General features: G+C 46.2%; 1 protein-coding gene across 2 annotated transcripts in view; it reads right to left on the bottom strand.

The window, feature by feature from the left end:
• FAM124A (family with sequence similarity 124 member A) overlaps window positions 1–14532 on the bottom strand; it is a 113088-nt gene that overhangs the window by 83897 nt on the left and 14659 nt on the right. For both annotated transcript variants that reach the window (XM_073894606.1, XM_025874882.2), the window contains one exon: window positions 744–1477. In XM_073894606.1, coding sequence (XP_073750707.1) covers window positions 744–1477 — 734 coding nt within the window. The remainder of the gene's footprint in view (window positions 1–743; window positions 1478–14532) is intronic.

Genomic DNA, 14532 nt, shown 5'->3' with positions numbered 1-14532 from the left:
AGGAACTGAATGAAGGATTAACTACAGAGGAACAGGGCAGTTTACTACACCCGTTCCCTTAAAATGTACTCATTCACCTCTTCCCAAGCTTACTGAAACCAAAAACTCCAAAGGCATCGCTTACTTCTTAGAATATTTATGAGAAAGTAATTTCTTAAGTGATCACTGGATTTTAACAACCTACTTACTGCCTAGCAGAAGGGTGGATGGATGGATGGTGGGGAGGCACGGGAGGAAAGAACTCAATATATTCTACAGTTTTCTGAGAGCTGGGTTTTCCTGAAGGTTCTTTGTGGAAGTGAAGAATACACTGGTAAAAACTCCCTACGTGTGAGGGAGTAGATTCAGGAATCTTAAATAGCGAGGTCCCTCGGATATAAGCTCATCTGCAATCCCCAGGGACCACAAGCATTCAGTGGCGGCTCAAACAGCAGGTGAAGAGGCGCCACGGAGGACCTGGCAGTTGCTTGCTGAGGCACACAGCCAAGGCAGCCAAGTGAAAACAACCAACGCAAAGAGCCCTTGATGCCTCTTCTGTTTAGGCAGCATCCGGACACCTTGACTTTGTCTAAGAGCCAGACAGGGGGCCACGGATCCCTCCTTTTTCTTAACTCATTGCTCTTTACCTGGTACTGGGGTAACTGGGGTTTCTGGCAGAGCCAACCCACTTGTTTCTCTGTTCCCCAACCCCCCAACAGACAGGGAGGTAGACACAGACAGAAAGACAGACTTCCCCCAGGTACCTGCAGGAGGATCTTGTTCCCGTCGAGGTCCTCTGTCTGCCAGCGGCCCTCACTGATGGGGCTGCAGGGGTTGGGCAAGAGAGGCACGAGCTCACCGATGTCCTTGACCCGGAACTCCAGCACCGAGGAGTCGGTGGGGACGGGGGTCTGGTCACAGGGTAGCCTTTTCAGGGAGAACTGGATGTCCACATCCAGATTGGAGAAAATGGGGAAGATGCAGAAGTCCGTCTTCCTCTGGCTGGGGCTGCGCCGGAGGATCAGCTCGTAGAACTTGAGGATGTCGGCGTAGTTGTCATGGCGACAGTAGATGGTGAAGCGCACGATTTCCTTGCCGTAGTGCACGGGCCGAATGGCCCACAGCGCGGTCCCGGGGGCCAGCGTGAAGAAGTCCTGGCTGCAGGGCAGGTAGGGCAGGAACCTGCCGGGCACGCGCTCCGTGTGGTGGTGGCGCCAGGGCGGCCGCTGCAGCGTGCGGTGCAGCTGCAGGATCTGCTCCTCGCCATACTCCTCCTGAAGGAAGAGAACCACGGCCAGCGCCGGCTGCGCCACCTTCCAGGGCTTCCGCCGCCGCCGGGACGCCCGCCTTTCTGAGACCCGGAAGAGCTGCAGGTCTGGGTGGATCCAAGCCAAGACCTTGTCGATGGCCTCCTGCAGGGGTTGGGATTCCCCCGGGTCTGCAATAATGTGGATGCTAACCAGGAAAGGGTCCTGCGCCTCCTCCACCGAGAGCTCACCTAGAGGCACAAGAAGAAAAACAAACGATGACTATGTCATTAAAAGTATCCTGTGATGACAAGCAAGGCAGTGACAGGAAGAGAAGCTAAGGGCTCACTGAACTGACTCCGCGATCATTAGGATTTTCGGATCCCAAGTTTGCCCACAAAAACCCTGGCAGCCCAAACACGAGAGAAGTATTATTGCTAGGAATAGCCCCCAAAGTGGGCAGGGCTAGGAGAACCGCCCCCCGTACTGCACCAGGTTGAGTGTACTTCCAGTCAAATCTCCACTGATCTGGAAGGGATAACACGGCCATTAGAAAAGATGCTGTCGCGTTCAGGGTATACCATTTAATATTTCCCAAAGCAACTGCAGTGCCTTACCCCCCAAATGGTCCCTCTACCACTGCACTCCTCGGATTTGCTTTTTGCATTGGTTTTTCTTGTTCGTTCACTTCACAAACATTTATGGAATCCTTTCTTCATGCCTCATGCTAGGTGCTGTGCTGACAGATAAAGCCCTGGCTGGAGAGGCATACGGCCAACAGTGGACTGATGCTGGGGTGGTCTGGTTGTGACCATCTAGCTGCTGGAAAGAACGATACGGAGGAACACAGGGGTGAGGCAGGGTAGGAGGCACAGTGTTCTTGCTGAGGCCACTTACTGGGGCTGTGGTTTGGGCTGGGGGAGCATGGTGGGACCATTGCTGTCTGTGGAATGCTGTCTTTGGGCTTCTTCTCAGGCCACGTCCACCCAGAAGCCCACACATCTTGAATGGTTTGTTTACCCTCCCGATGTCTCTGGCAGAAAGAACATCTGGAAGCACTGAATTCCAAGGGTGAAGTTGGCCATTTAACTTGGCAACACTATCCTGCAGGGTGAATAGTTTGCTGGCCACACTGGCATATTTCTAATTCAGAAATATTCAGCATATTTTCTCAGATAACATGATCAGAGGCTTGTTCTTTTAAAAGGTGACTCTATTTGCATCTTTACAGGCTTTACGACTCATCCAAGGGAAATCAAGAAATCTTTAGGTCTATTGTGACTTGGGGGGCTAGATTCAGCTAGAATGTAGATCTGTCATCACACACATGCCTCACAATGTCCACTAGGGTATTAGGTAGAAGTCAATCATGCAGTCAATAATGTTTGAGAAGTGTGATGTGCTTTTTAGGAACAATAACCTCAATCAATTTACAGGATAATTTTTTTTCTAGCTTTGCAAGACATGCCAAATGGGCTTGCAGGTATATTTCATCATATTCATCTGTGATAATATAGTTTCAATTTTGTTGGATCAAAACCTGTCTGAATTTTCATCTCAACTTTGTTAAATTATTTCACTTGGGAATAGTTAATTCAGTTTGTTGTTGCCTTTCTTATTTACTCATTTATTTACACATTTGTTGAGCAATCAATATGTATCAGGCACTGGAGAGACAAGGAAGCTGGTATCATCGAGTCTTATGGGAGTCTGTTTACATAGCCTCCAGTGTGAATAGTGCTGCTCCCTTAGAGTTGTGCAGTGTACAACCTGCACACCCACAGCAGTAGCCCTCTGAAGAACCATAAGCCACAAATAACTTCATAAACACAGTCACAAAAAATTAAAATTCAATCTGATATGTGCCTCTAGGAAATACAGTAGAGTAGCATTTTAGGCAGGGGTGAGATTCTAAAGTCACCCTGAAGTAAAAATTACCCAGAGACAATATTACCCCTGGTTTGGTCGAGCAGACCCTCATGACTGAGTGGCAGAACACCCAGGTGAGTCCCTTGAATTTCCAATATAGCACTGAAGGTCCTACTTGCAGCAAGACGATGCAGCCAGATAGGTGTTCCTCTGGCTGAATGGCTTGTGTTATAAAAGAATAGTCTTGCATCAGTAAGCACTAGACCCCACTCAGCAGGCTGTGCCTTTCACCCTACAAGAGGCTTCTGAAACATAAGGATGACCAAGGTAAAAGCAAAGTCAAGTCTTAGTACTTCCATGATCATGGACTAGAATGGTAGGGCATTGTTCAACCCCCGCCCCCTCTGGCTGAGCATGTAGTCTTGAATTTGTATGAGTTAAATATGAGCATGATGTAATTCCAATTTACTACCACGGGACAAAGGAAGGAGCAACGTTTCCTCCAGAGTGCTTCTGGGGAGGTTTTCTGGAGGAGGCACCACGTGAACTGGGCCTTGAAGGGTAAACATCTCACTCATAATAACCTCAAACATGGGGGAGATCACTGCAGGAAGAGGGAAGATGGTTTATGAAGGCACAGAACTGTACAAAAAAACAAGCACATTTGGAAGGGGGTGGTGAGTAATTCTGAAACATGGCAACAGATGCAGCAGGAAAAATGGACTAGCACCAAGTTATAGAGGGCTTCAGCTCAATTTGGTAGTGATAAGGGGCAGTGGAAAGTTTTAATAAAGGGACGCGGGGCAGTAGTCGGGGGAGCAAAGTAAGAAGTCAGAAGATGAGTAAACAGTCTAGACAAAAAATCACCAGACTTGGCAGTAGAGGAGATTGCATTATTGGCCCTCATTCTTTATCTTGCCCTGTCTCCTTGCTCTCTGCCCTGGGACTTTATAGTTCCTCCCACTATTGGGTGAAGTGCATTTCCCCACCCTTTGACTTCGGACACCATCGACCATATGCCTAACTGTGGCCAACAGAAAGACACAGTGGTGACGTGTGTTTGGGCCTGCCTTCTTGTGCTTCTGACATGTCCATGAGAAGCTAGCCCATTGGTGCCAGAAAGCAGGAAGAGATATACATGGATCACAGCTGCCCAAGCTGAGCCCAGTCTGTATTAGCCAACCTCAGACACCCACAGAAACATGGTAAGAGCCACCTCGCTGTGCCTGCTCTAGAGCAGCTGACCCAAGATATATGAGAAACAAGAAATGACTGTTGTTTAAGCCACTGTTTGGGGGTGGTTGTTATACAGCAATACTTACAGGTATAGGAGGAGTCAGTGGGTGTTCAGAAAAGGCACAGATTCCCAGGCTAATTAGGAAGCACAGGTGACTTGGCTTGGAGCCCACAGGCCTGGGGTGGGGAGCAGGAAAAGCAGGAGAGGAGTGTACCTTGATGTTTCTGGTTGGATCCTGACACGTAAGTAAGAGATATGGAATAGAGGAAGCAGGGCAGATTTGTGGGTAAAGATAAGGAGTTCCACTTTGGCCATGTTGGCGTGAGATGCCGGAATGACTTCCAGGAGGGATGTCCTGTTAGCAGTGGGACCTGTGCACTGCTGAGCTTGTGGGCTGAATTTTAAGGATGGATCAGTTACCTTTAGACTGTATTCTTGCTTTTATGTGGTTATCTAATACATGTGTGCCCCCCATATAAATCTGAATCAGTGAAAATTCACCGTGATGCTTTAAAAAACAATCAGAATTCCTGGACTCTTGTGGTCCTTCTCTTTGTTTCCTCTTCTGCTCACCTGACTACTTCCTGTTTCATTGAACATTATCAGCAGAAGGTGCGGTTGAAACAAAAATAGTGGTAAGGCAAAACAATGCCATTTTCCACCAGTCAGTAACTCCAGGAAAGGTAGGAGAAAGTACCACAATCAAATAAAATGCATATTTCGCTTTTTCATGGTGGCCTGATCTCCCAACAGTGGGGACATGTGACTTTGCTAAACATTAATGAAAGCTCAGTTCAAATGGAAAGAGGTAGAAAGGCTTTGAAGGATTTGGGGGATGAAGAAATTTACTTGAGAAAATTATAGATGATTTCTGTGAGAGGAAAAAAGGACATACGGAGTCAAAAGAATGTTTGGGAAAAGACACTGTCAGAGCAGTGAGGCAGCCCTGTTAAGACCATGCGCCCGTTCTCAGGGTGTGCGCGTGGCCACGTACATGGAGAGACGTTAGCTTAACACATGCATGATGTTCACTGTGGTCCCCACTTTCTCCACGTTCTACATATATGAACTCATTGAATCCTTAGAACAACCCGGGGGGGGGGTGCTATTATTGTTCCCATTTTAGAGAGCAGAAAATCGAGGCACAGAGAGGCGAAGTAATCTGCCAAGGTCACACGGCATCTGAGGTCTGTGTGCACAATCACAAGGGTTCTGTAGAGAAGTGTGCTTACCCTTTCATCTGTATTTATTTCATAGCAGAATGAGCAGCCGCCCCTCCCCATCGTTTCTGGCCACACTGCTACTGCCTCACCCCTCTCTGCTGCACTCCTGCCTCCTCCTGTCTGGCTGGCTTCTCAGCCGCCAGCCAATAGCTCCCTGTCTTGGACATCCATTTACATCTCTTTTGTCTGGCCCTGGGTGTCTGAGGAAGCATAACCCAGAAACCGCCTCCCCAAAGGCACACGCCCAGGTCTTTCTATGAGAACCGCCCTCTCAGGCTCGCAGACAAGCGTGAGAAGCCTGCATGTGGAGAGGCCCCGGGTGAGGTAGCTTCCAAGTCTCCAAGACAGAGTTGTCGGGGTGCTCGGTGTCAGGAAACCTCTATCAGCCACACAAAGGTTTCCCAGAGAGCAGTAACAAAGGCCATGCTGAAGCCTGCGCGGATCAGTGAATGTTGACAGCTTTGCAGAAAGGCAAGATGCCCAGCCTCGGGGCAGGGTGGGGCATGGAGAAAGGCGTCTGACCAAGCACCAGCTCGCCTGGGCAGCTTGGGATGCAGCCAAGAGCAAGCAAGGAAGGAAGGAAGATGAAGACCCGACCCCCGAGCTCCGTCTGCACTGCGTGAACCAGGGCGATCAAAGTGGCTAAAACCCTACCCTGAGAAGAATAAAGAGAATGAGTGGTGGCATTAACATGCTCCAGCCATCACCAGCATGTGCCCACTGCACGAGGCCCTAAAATAAACAGGCTCAAAGAGCCCCAGCGTGCAGCTCCAAACCGTCACTAGGTGCTAGGGTTATATACACCCCAAAGAAAACGTGCCTCCTGGAGCCAGATAGGAAAGCAAGTATTTGAGGGGAAGGAGAGAAAATGTGAATAATTAATTGTCATGGAAAGCCTACCGCTTCCCTGGAGAAGCAGAGACACCGTGACTGTGGGATATGCTCTGCCTTTATCATATCTATTACATGTCTTCTCGAAGGACCTCAGAGAGCACCTGTTCACTTAGGGCAAGACACAGACCAAAAACGAACCAGGCAACAGACTTCCCCAGGGCTGGTTAGAAGAGGGGAGCTGTTCACAAATTTGCAAGTATTAACAAAGCTTTCAAGATTACTGTGCTTCCTGAGCAGAGAAGGAAGATTCTTTCCCATGGGATTAGAGACAATTAGATTTTTCCTTTGATAATGTGAAACAAAAACCAACTTAAAGTAAAGCAACTGCATGAGTCAGGCCTTCTATAAGACAGGTATACTGTGAACCTGAATATTTGTTACATTTCTCCCCAGTGTGTCACATCTCCTGTATATCCCTTTTGTGGTCTCTTAAGTTTAAAAGAAAACAATTTAAACAATAATAATCATGTGTTAAATTCTTATTATTTGCCAGACGCTGTCCTAATGGCTTGACAGATATTACCTCATTTAATTTAAAGCAACACTGTGTTTTTGCCCCATGTTGCAGGGGAAATACTAACAGATTCGACAAGGGCCATCCAGCTGGAGGAGAGTGGGGTCTCCGCAGTCCGCGCGTGCGCCTTCTCTGCTCTCTAGCCCGCCATCCTTGGTTTGTGTGCCTGGGCTCTGAAACTGTGGCTTAGCTCCTTCAGGCCATGTGGGCAGGAGAGTCTACGGTGAGTGGATGACCATTATGCGGGGGCAGTTTCTGGCAACCCCTGAGCTGCAGGGACATCCTAAGCTGTCGTCTGGTAAAGGTGTGGGTGGGGACTGAGGTGCTTCCGCCTGTGGACAGACATCCTGATGCCAGACCTCCCACTCGACTGCCTGAGCCGGGACTCCTCGCCGCCATTCTCCGCACCCCTGGGCTTCACACCAGCCTTCCCATGCGGTCTCCCACTGCCTGGTGCCTGCCAGGTTGGCCCTCCTCCCAGAACTGGCAAACTAGCACGTGTCCCCAAAGCACTTGCTTCTGAGCAGCAGGTATGTCTGCTTGAAAGTCCAGACCTCTCATTCCAAATGGAATGCCTGGCCAACTCTTAGGATACAACAAGTGCAGAGACCTCTTTCTAGAAGTTCTGGGCAAGGGTTGATGTCTCTGCCATCTTAACCACCATGTATCACGGACAATTTGCAATTCAACTGCAATCATTTATTTGATCAAGCAGTGTTTACTGAACACCTACTATGTGCTGGGCCCTGTAGGATACAGTGGGGAATAAAAGAATCTCTGCCTTCCTAGAACTTATAATCTAGTTGGGGGGAGTCACAAGATAAGCAAATGCATAAGATGAAGTCAGGTAGCTCAGGGCAAGACACTTCATTGAACAAACCCGTAATGAATACGGTATATCGTAAGAGATTTCCAAGGTGGCAGCCATAACCATTTACCATCAGCTGAATAAACGGCCAGCACCAGTGCCCCATAAGCCCCCAGGAGGCTAAGAGAGTCAGACCAAGGGCACCTCCAGATGCTGTAGGTGCTTGGTTTAGGGAATTTGGCCCTGGAGCTTGGCTCAACATTCTCTAACTGCACATGCATGAGGCTGAATAAACTCCTTATTTGCATTTCTAAAGCCCCACTCTATGGCACTGAACAATTCAGGGCCTTGGATACTTGGTTTGGTCGAGCAGACCCTCATGACTGAGTGGCAGAACACCCAGGTGAGGTAGTGGACCGGGTATGCCACAAAGACATGCCAGGCGCGGGCTGCCACTGTGAAGAAAAATTAGGCCAACAAGCAGGAGGCAGAGGGGTTCCAGAGTGGTGATCACAAACCTCACTGCATTGTGAGGTGCCACAAAAGGGCCAACCGCCCCCCCATTAAACTGCCTGGTCTTCCCGGAATGCCTGAAGAAAATGCTCCCAGAGAGGGGCTTCCAAATTCCTTCTCCGGAGAGTCTATTCATCCAGAATGTAATGAATAACCTGCCTTCATCTTTCTTTTTTTTTTTTTATACAGTCCTTTTTTTTTTTTAAAGCTAGTTTTTCGAACCTCTGAACTAATGAAAAAATTGAAGCAATCCCCTTTGCCCCTGCCCACACCTAAGATAAGATCTCAGACTTTCTCAATTCCTAGTAATTTTATGATTTTGACAAGGCTTTTGATCTGATCTACAACTCTGGGCCGTGAAAGTGGCAAGGCTGGCCCCAGCACCAGCCCCAGCTCAAGTCAAAAGTAGATGCAGGGTGGGCATAGTGAGACCCTGATGGCAACATGGTGACAGGCAGAGTTTTTAACACAGGGGATTAAAAAACTGCATTCATGATATGGATAAAAGGCTTCTCTTCTCTTTGGCCTGAATCCACAGCACTGTCTTGTAATTGAAGAATTATAAGGCTGACACGGTTAAGCCAAAACCTCTATTTTCATTTGTCAGAGGAAAACCGTGTGGAATCTTTCTGATCCTTAGGTCTGTTACAGCTCTAACTATAGTTATCGGACTGCTCACTCCATTCTCACCATCTGTTGCAGAAACAATGTCAGGGGTCTGGATGTGTGAGCTCATTCACACTCTTGAGCTCATTCGAAACCAGGACACTATTGAGAAAGAAGTAATAGAGAAAGGAAGGCAGATTCTTGAGATACCCTGCATTTTTCCCCCCACTTGAAAATGGGACATCCATTTTATTTTGTGTGGCTTTCTAAGTTCCATTCTGAAGCAAACCTCCGGATGGGAAGAGGAGTGGGGAAGCCAAGGCCAGGCACGAACCAGAGAGTCATGACAAAGACACCTCGAACTCCGACACAGCTTGACATAAATTCTGGAAGGGGACCAGAAGGTTGATATGTAATTAGAAGGCAGAAAAGCAGCTAGCAACACTTAACATATCTAGCATAGTTATCTAAGCCCTTAGGATTGTAATGATTTTGAAAGTTTATGAGAAGGTAACATAGGTCTGATGAACACCAAAGTCCAAAGCTTAATAATGTAAGAATAATAACTTATATAAAGGTAAAGGGCTCAAAGTGACAGAAGAGATGCTAGCATTTCACACAGAATCCTTTCTTCTACTCAGTAATTTCCATGTGTTCTCAACCACTTCATATATATCTTGTCATTTTCACCAGTAGCAAAGCCATGCCAGGACTTCAGTAAAATTCTGCAGATTTGGAGATGAAGCAGCAGGGCTTGCAAACAACAGGATTAGAATATTCCTCTTGTTTTGAGACGTAAAATATATCAATCAAAACAAAACAGACCAAAGAGGAGGATGGTAACCAAAAGCTATCCCAAGGATTTGTTTATCAACGGACCCCAGACCTCTACCACCACTAGGGCTGGGGGCAGGAATCCTCCCAATTATAGTAATTAAGATTTGTTTTACAAAGGGATTATTTTGGCAGGATGCTGAGAAATCAAACAATTAGCTATTACAACTGTTCTAGGAAGAAGCACTACATAGGTGCTTATAAAATATATCCTGACTGCCACAGTAGAAAAACCAGTGCTGAGATCTGGTGCTGGCTTTGCTCATGATCAAACTAGCAATGTAGGAAATGGAGCCTAGGGACTCTTTTTTTGGCTCTAAATTCAATAAAATATTCAAATGCTTGACCAATCTGAATAGGACACTGACATGTTCCTGGTCCTTGTATCTGTTTCCTTAGAAATTATGTACTTTACAGCCCTTTGAAGAGCAAGCTTACTGGCCATGACTAGAAAATTAGAGATGGCTGAGGCATTTAGTCTAGCCTCCTCATGTCACAGATGAGGTCTGGCAACTTGACCTTGTTGACTTGCAACTCAATGGCAGATCTTGGAAGAGAACAAACATCTCCCAAATTCCCCATTTGGGGCTTTCCCTTACCTCTGAAGTGCCTCCTCTTGCTAATAGCCCCAAGGACTGCAAAGCAGGAGACATGGTCCCTTCTAGAGCTCACAACCTAACTGAGGGAGCAAGATGTTCACACACGAGAGAGATAAGAAAAGCATGAAGTGGGAGATATGTTCTAAATGACATAGCAGACGAATTTCAGAGAGGATAGCCAAAGTTCCCCTTTCCCACAATTTTCTTACTGGCTTGTGGCCCTTCACCTGCAGAGTCTGGGCTGTTCATTGCTTCTGGGAGGGTGTGGGCAGATAGATCGATTAATCAAGTTTCTGAATTCATATATATTTTTCAGATCAGAGCAGAGAGAAGAGTCTTGAAGGGCAAGGCTCTCTATTGCAAGGGCTGGGGTTTTGGAGACAGAAAAGGCTTTCTGAGCTAAGAAAAGCTAAAAACTTAAAGCAGAGGGCTTGCCCCATGAATCATAGCACAGAAGAACGTGTAATGCTACGGTGGTCTTTCCAGCTCAGATGATGCCAAGTTGGGGCTTCTGGTGGAAGGAAGAAGAGTGGAAGGGACCTGACCAAAGTCGGAATGCCAGAAGGTTTCCAAGAAAGGATCATGTTCCAACACTTCTGGGCTCAGCACCACAGGGACGGGGGTCCCAGAGCAGAACACACCTGTGCCTTCACTTGCTAGGCATGAGGGCAGCTCAGGAGTGACGTTCAACTTGATTATAAACCCAGCAATTCTACTGTTACACTTGAGCATGTGATTGTGAAAATTCCTTCCCTAATAGGAGGTTCATACAGAGTTCTCCGTAGATAGTAGAAAGTGTTAGAATGTGACTCCGTAAGCATGCCAGTTCATAGAAAGACGCGTCCAGCTTCTGAGTCCAGGTTGTCTGTGACACACGCACATTTCAGCCTCACTGTGCTCCAGCCTGAGGCTGTGAAACAGTAAAAATGAGTCACAGAGGAAGCCCAGCTCTCCCTGTAATGGACACAGGGAAGACTTCTCACAAGGACAGAACAGTCTTCTGCACAGCTCAGTGGCACTACCCTTTTGTACTAACAACAATGTCAGAAGATGCCAGGTGACATAAAATCGCAAGGGGGAGTGAGAGCAGATGGAATATTCCTTCCCTTCCATAACCAGTATGTTGTACAAAAGAGAAGTCTGATCAACATGGAGGAAGGAGAGAAGGTTTACAAAAGAAGGGAAGAAGGAAGGAAGACTGGTGGGATCCTCTGCTTTCTTAATCAGTGTCCAATCTGAATATTGTAAACTTTAGTGGGTACGACCTGGCTTTTTGCACAATATTCCCCAAATATGTCCAACTTGTAACATCATCAGAAGTTAATGCCAACAGTACCGATGTTGAATAAAGATGGAGATTGTCCACTGGAGTGGGAAATACGTTCCATAAAGCCTGTGCAGAGTACTGATGGCTTTTGTTGGCTGGTACCACTGCCTAATGTCACAGTAAATGATACCATACTTTTCATGAGAAATACAGACAAGACTTCAAGTTGTGGGTCTCCAAAACCCAGGAGTCTCCCTGTCTATCACCTACTCTTCAGAGCACTTTTGCCCATTGTTACTGTGTGTGTGTGTGTGTGTGTGTGTGTGTGTGTGTGTGTGTGTGTGTGTGTATCCATCTGTATTGTTTTTCATTCACAAAAATCACCATTTTTATGAGACCCTGGTGCTCTCATCCATGCCACTGGGAGAGTGAAATGGTACCTTTAGAGAATGACCTGGCAGGAAGCATCAGAAGCTTGAAAAAGTAAACAACCCGTTTTACCTCAGCAATTCCACTTGAAGGAATTTATCCTAAGGAAATAATGAAGAATATACACACAAGGACTTGTATACAAATAATCCTGGCAATGCTGTTTATATTAACAAAAAAGTAAATATAACCTATAGTACCAACAACAGGGCACTGGTGAATATATAGAAACATAATGGAATACCATATATTCAAACTATTGTAGAAGTTTACTGATATCAAAGAAGTTCATATACGCTTAATTAGAAAATGGGATATACAATACTATTTTTGCTAATAATATATATCTATAGTAATACAGGTGCTCAGAAAAAAATCGATAAAAGCAGACACCAAATTATGATTATTGCTTGTTTCTAGATGGCAGGAATCTGAGTTTTCGTCTTTTTGCTAATTTGTATTTTCTGATTTTTTGACAATGACTATATATTATTTGAGTAATAATAATTATTTTAAAATTGGGAAAAGCACCAAGCATGTTAGGAATGTGGGATGGAAGCTATTCACTTGTGTTCTCTCCCTTGGTGGTGGCTGGTGGTGGTGGTGGGGGGGGAGTGTCCCAGTGACCCTGGTAGACCAGCTGTCCCTGAAGTGTCACATCAGCTTCTCAGGGAAAATGTGGTTGTGAGAAGTCTTCCTTCATTTTTCTTTCATATCCTGGACAGAAACCGACAATCTCTATGTAGTTGAAATCACACAATTAAAACTTATCTTTGGAGCCAGTAGGACTACACCATATTTTTGGGGGAATGGATGCCAGTGTAACAGCATCAAAGGAGTTGTCTCTATGGTATATTGTCTTCACCCTTTGATTTCCTGTGTGTATCTTTGGTTATTGCTTTTTTCTTATTAACTGCCAAATACCAATATTGCTCAGTCTTTCAGGTTCCTGTGCAGAGGATTTTGGCCATACAGAACCCACACTGTCAAATAACTGTCTAAAGACACTAGCTTTCAGCTCATTCATCTCAGGCTTCATTTACTACTCTGTGATCTTACAGATAAGGCTGCTGCCTGCTTCTCAAAAAAAAAAAAAAAAAAATCCCAAACCCACACCTCTAGCTTGCCTGATAAAAGACAAATTCTATGTTTTCAAATAAGCCACTCAGTAGAGGAACACAATTTTCTTCTTTTAAATGATCAATAATTCATAATTTAAATATTTGTCAAGTGAAATTTCTTCTCATCTAGACATTATGCAAATCTTAGGGCCTACAGATTATGCCCTTTAAAATTAGAATCTAAAAGAAATTTTGATAGACCATATCTATCAGGGATTTAAGAGGAATCTTGCTGATTGGGGAGATGAGCTAGATTAGTGCCCCTCAAAATTTCAGTACAAACAACTCACATGATTCAGGAGGTTGGGAGTGGGGCCTGGAATTCTACATTTCTAACAAGCTCCAGCCAGGGTGATGCTGATACAGTGGTCTGTGGACCATACTTTGAGCAGCAAGTTTTCCAGTATGGTGACTTACGTGCTCTGCCAGGCCCAGAATACCTTCCCTGGGCAGCTGACAAAATGCAGAGTAAGTGGACCCCAAGCTGCCCCAGTTAGCATTCTGTGGCTCTCAGGCTGTGACTAAGCCTCTACCCGAGCGGCTTCAAGACCCAGACTTACCAAAAAATGACACACCCACAACTGTGGTCTTTTTATTAGAGTTACCTACAAGCTACATGCTAAGTGGCTCCAGCTCTAAGAAGAAAGTCCAGGAACATAATGAGTGTCTCAAACCTGAAGCCATGCTTGCCACAGAAAGCCTCAATGCTTGGGGGCATGGGAAGAGCCTCCACCACCAAGACCCTCTCTCCAACAGTCAGGGCAAGCTGGAGTGAGGCCAATGCATTCCTTGGAGGAGGGAAGAAACCTTGAGGGTTCTTTCCCACATAACGGTCGAGCAGCAGCTGTACCAGTGAGTAGGTATACCAGATGCCTATTGCCAGGGACTATGATAGGGACTTCCGAGTGAAAGCTTTAATCCTACAGTGTCTGTGGAAGGCAGAGCCACAGGACACAATGGACAAGGAAATCAGACTGATCTGCCCACATGCAAAACATCTTAATGATTTCTGGTTGGTCTCTGCAGCCATGGCCACATAAGGAGGAGGGCTGTGTTATCAGGGACACCATGGTCCAACACAAGGCCACTCATGAAGAGCCTGCCTAGGGCTGCAGATTCATTCTGTGCAGTAGGTCACCCTGAATTTCCTTTGAGAGCAGTTCTGCACATGAACATGACCACTGTGCTCTTAAACATACTAAAATGGGAATCGTTCTTCTTTGGGGTTCATTTGCTGGACGCTGCGAAATTAAGTGTTCCTGGCTCAATGAAGTGACCAAGTAGAGATTCAAAACCCTGATTTTCCCAGAGAAAGACATGCATCATATGACCTCACTGATATGAGGAATTCTTAATCTCAGGAAACAAACTGAGGGTTGCTGGAGTGGTGGG

The sequence above is a fragment of the Callorhinus ursinus genome, unplaced genomic scaffold (genome assembly GCF_003265705.2).
Source record: "Callorhinus ursinus isolate GAN/ISIS: 27379988/994484 unplaced genomic scaffold, GSC_fseal_2.0 scaffold7, whole genome shotgun sequence".
NCBI classification, from domain to species: Eukaryota; Metazoa; Chordata; class Mammalia; order Carnivora; family Otariidae; genus Callorhinus; species Callorhinus ursinus.
This window is presented reverse-complemented; position numbering and strand designations above follow the sequence as displayed.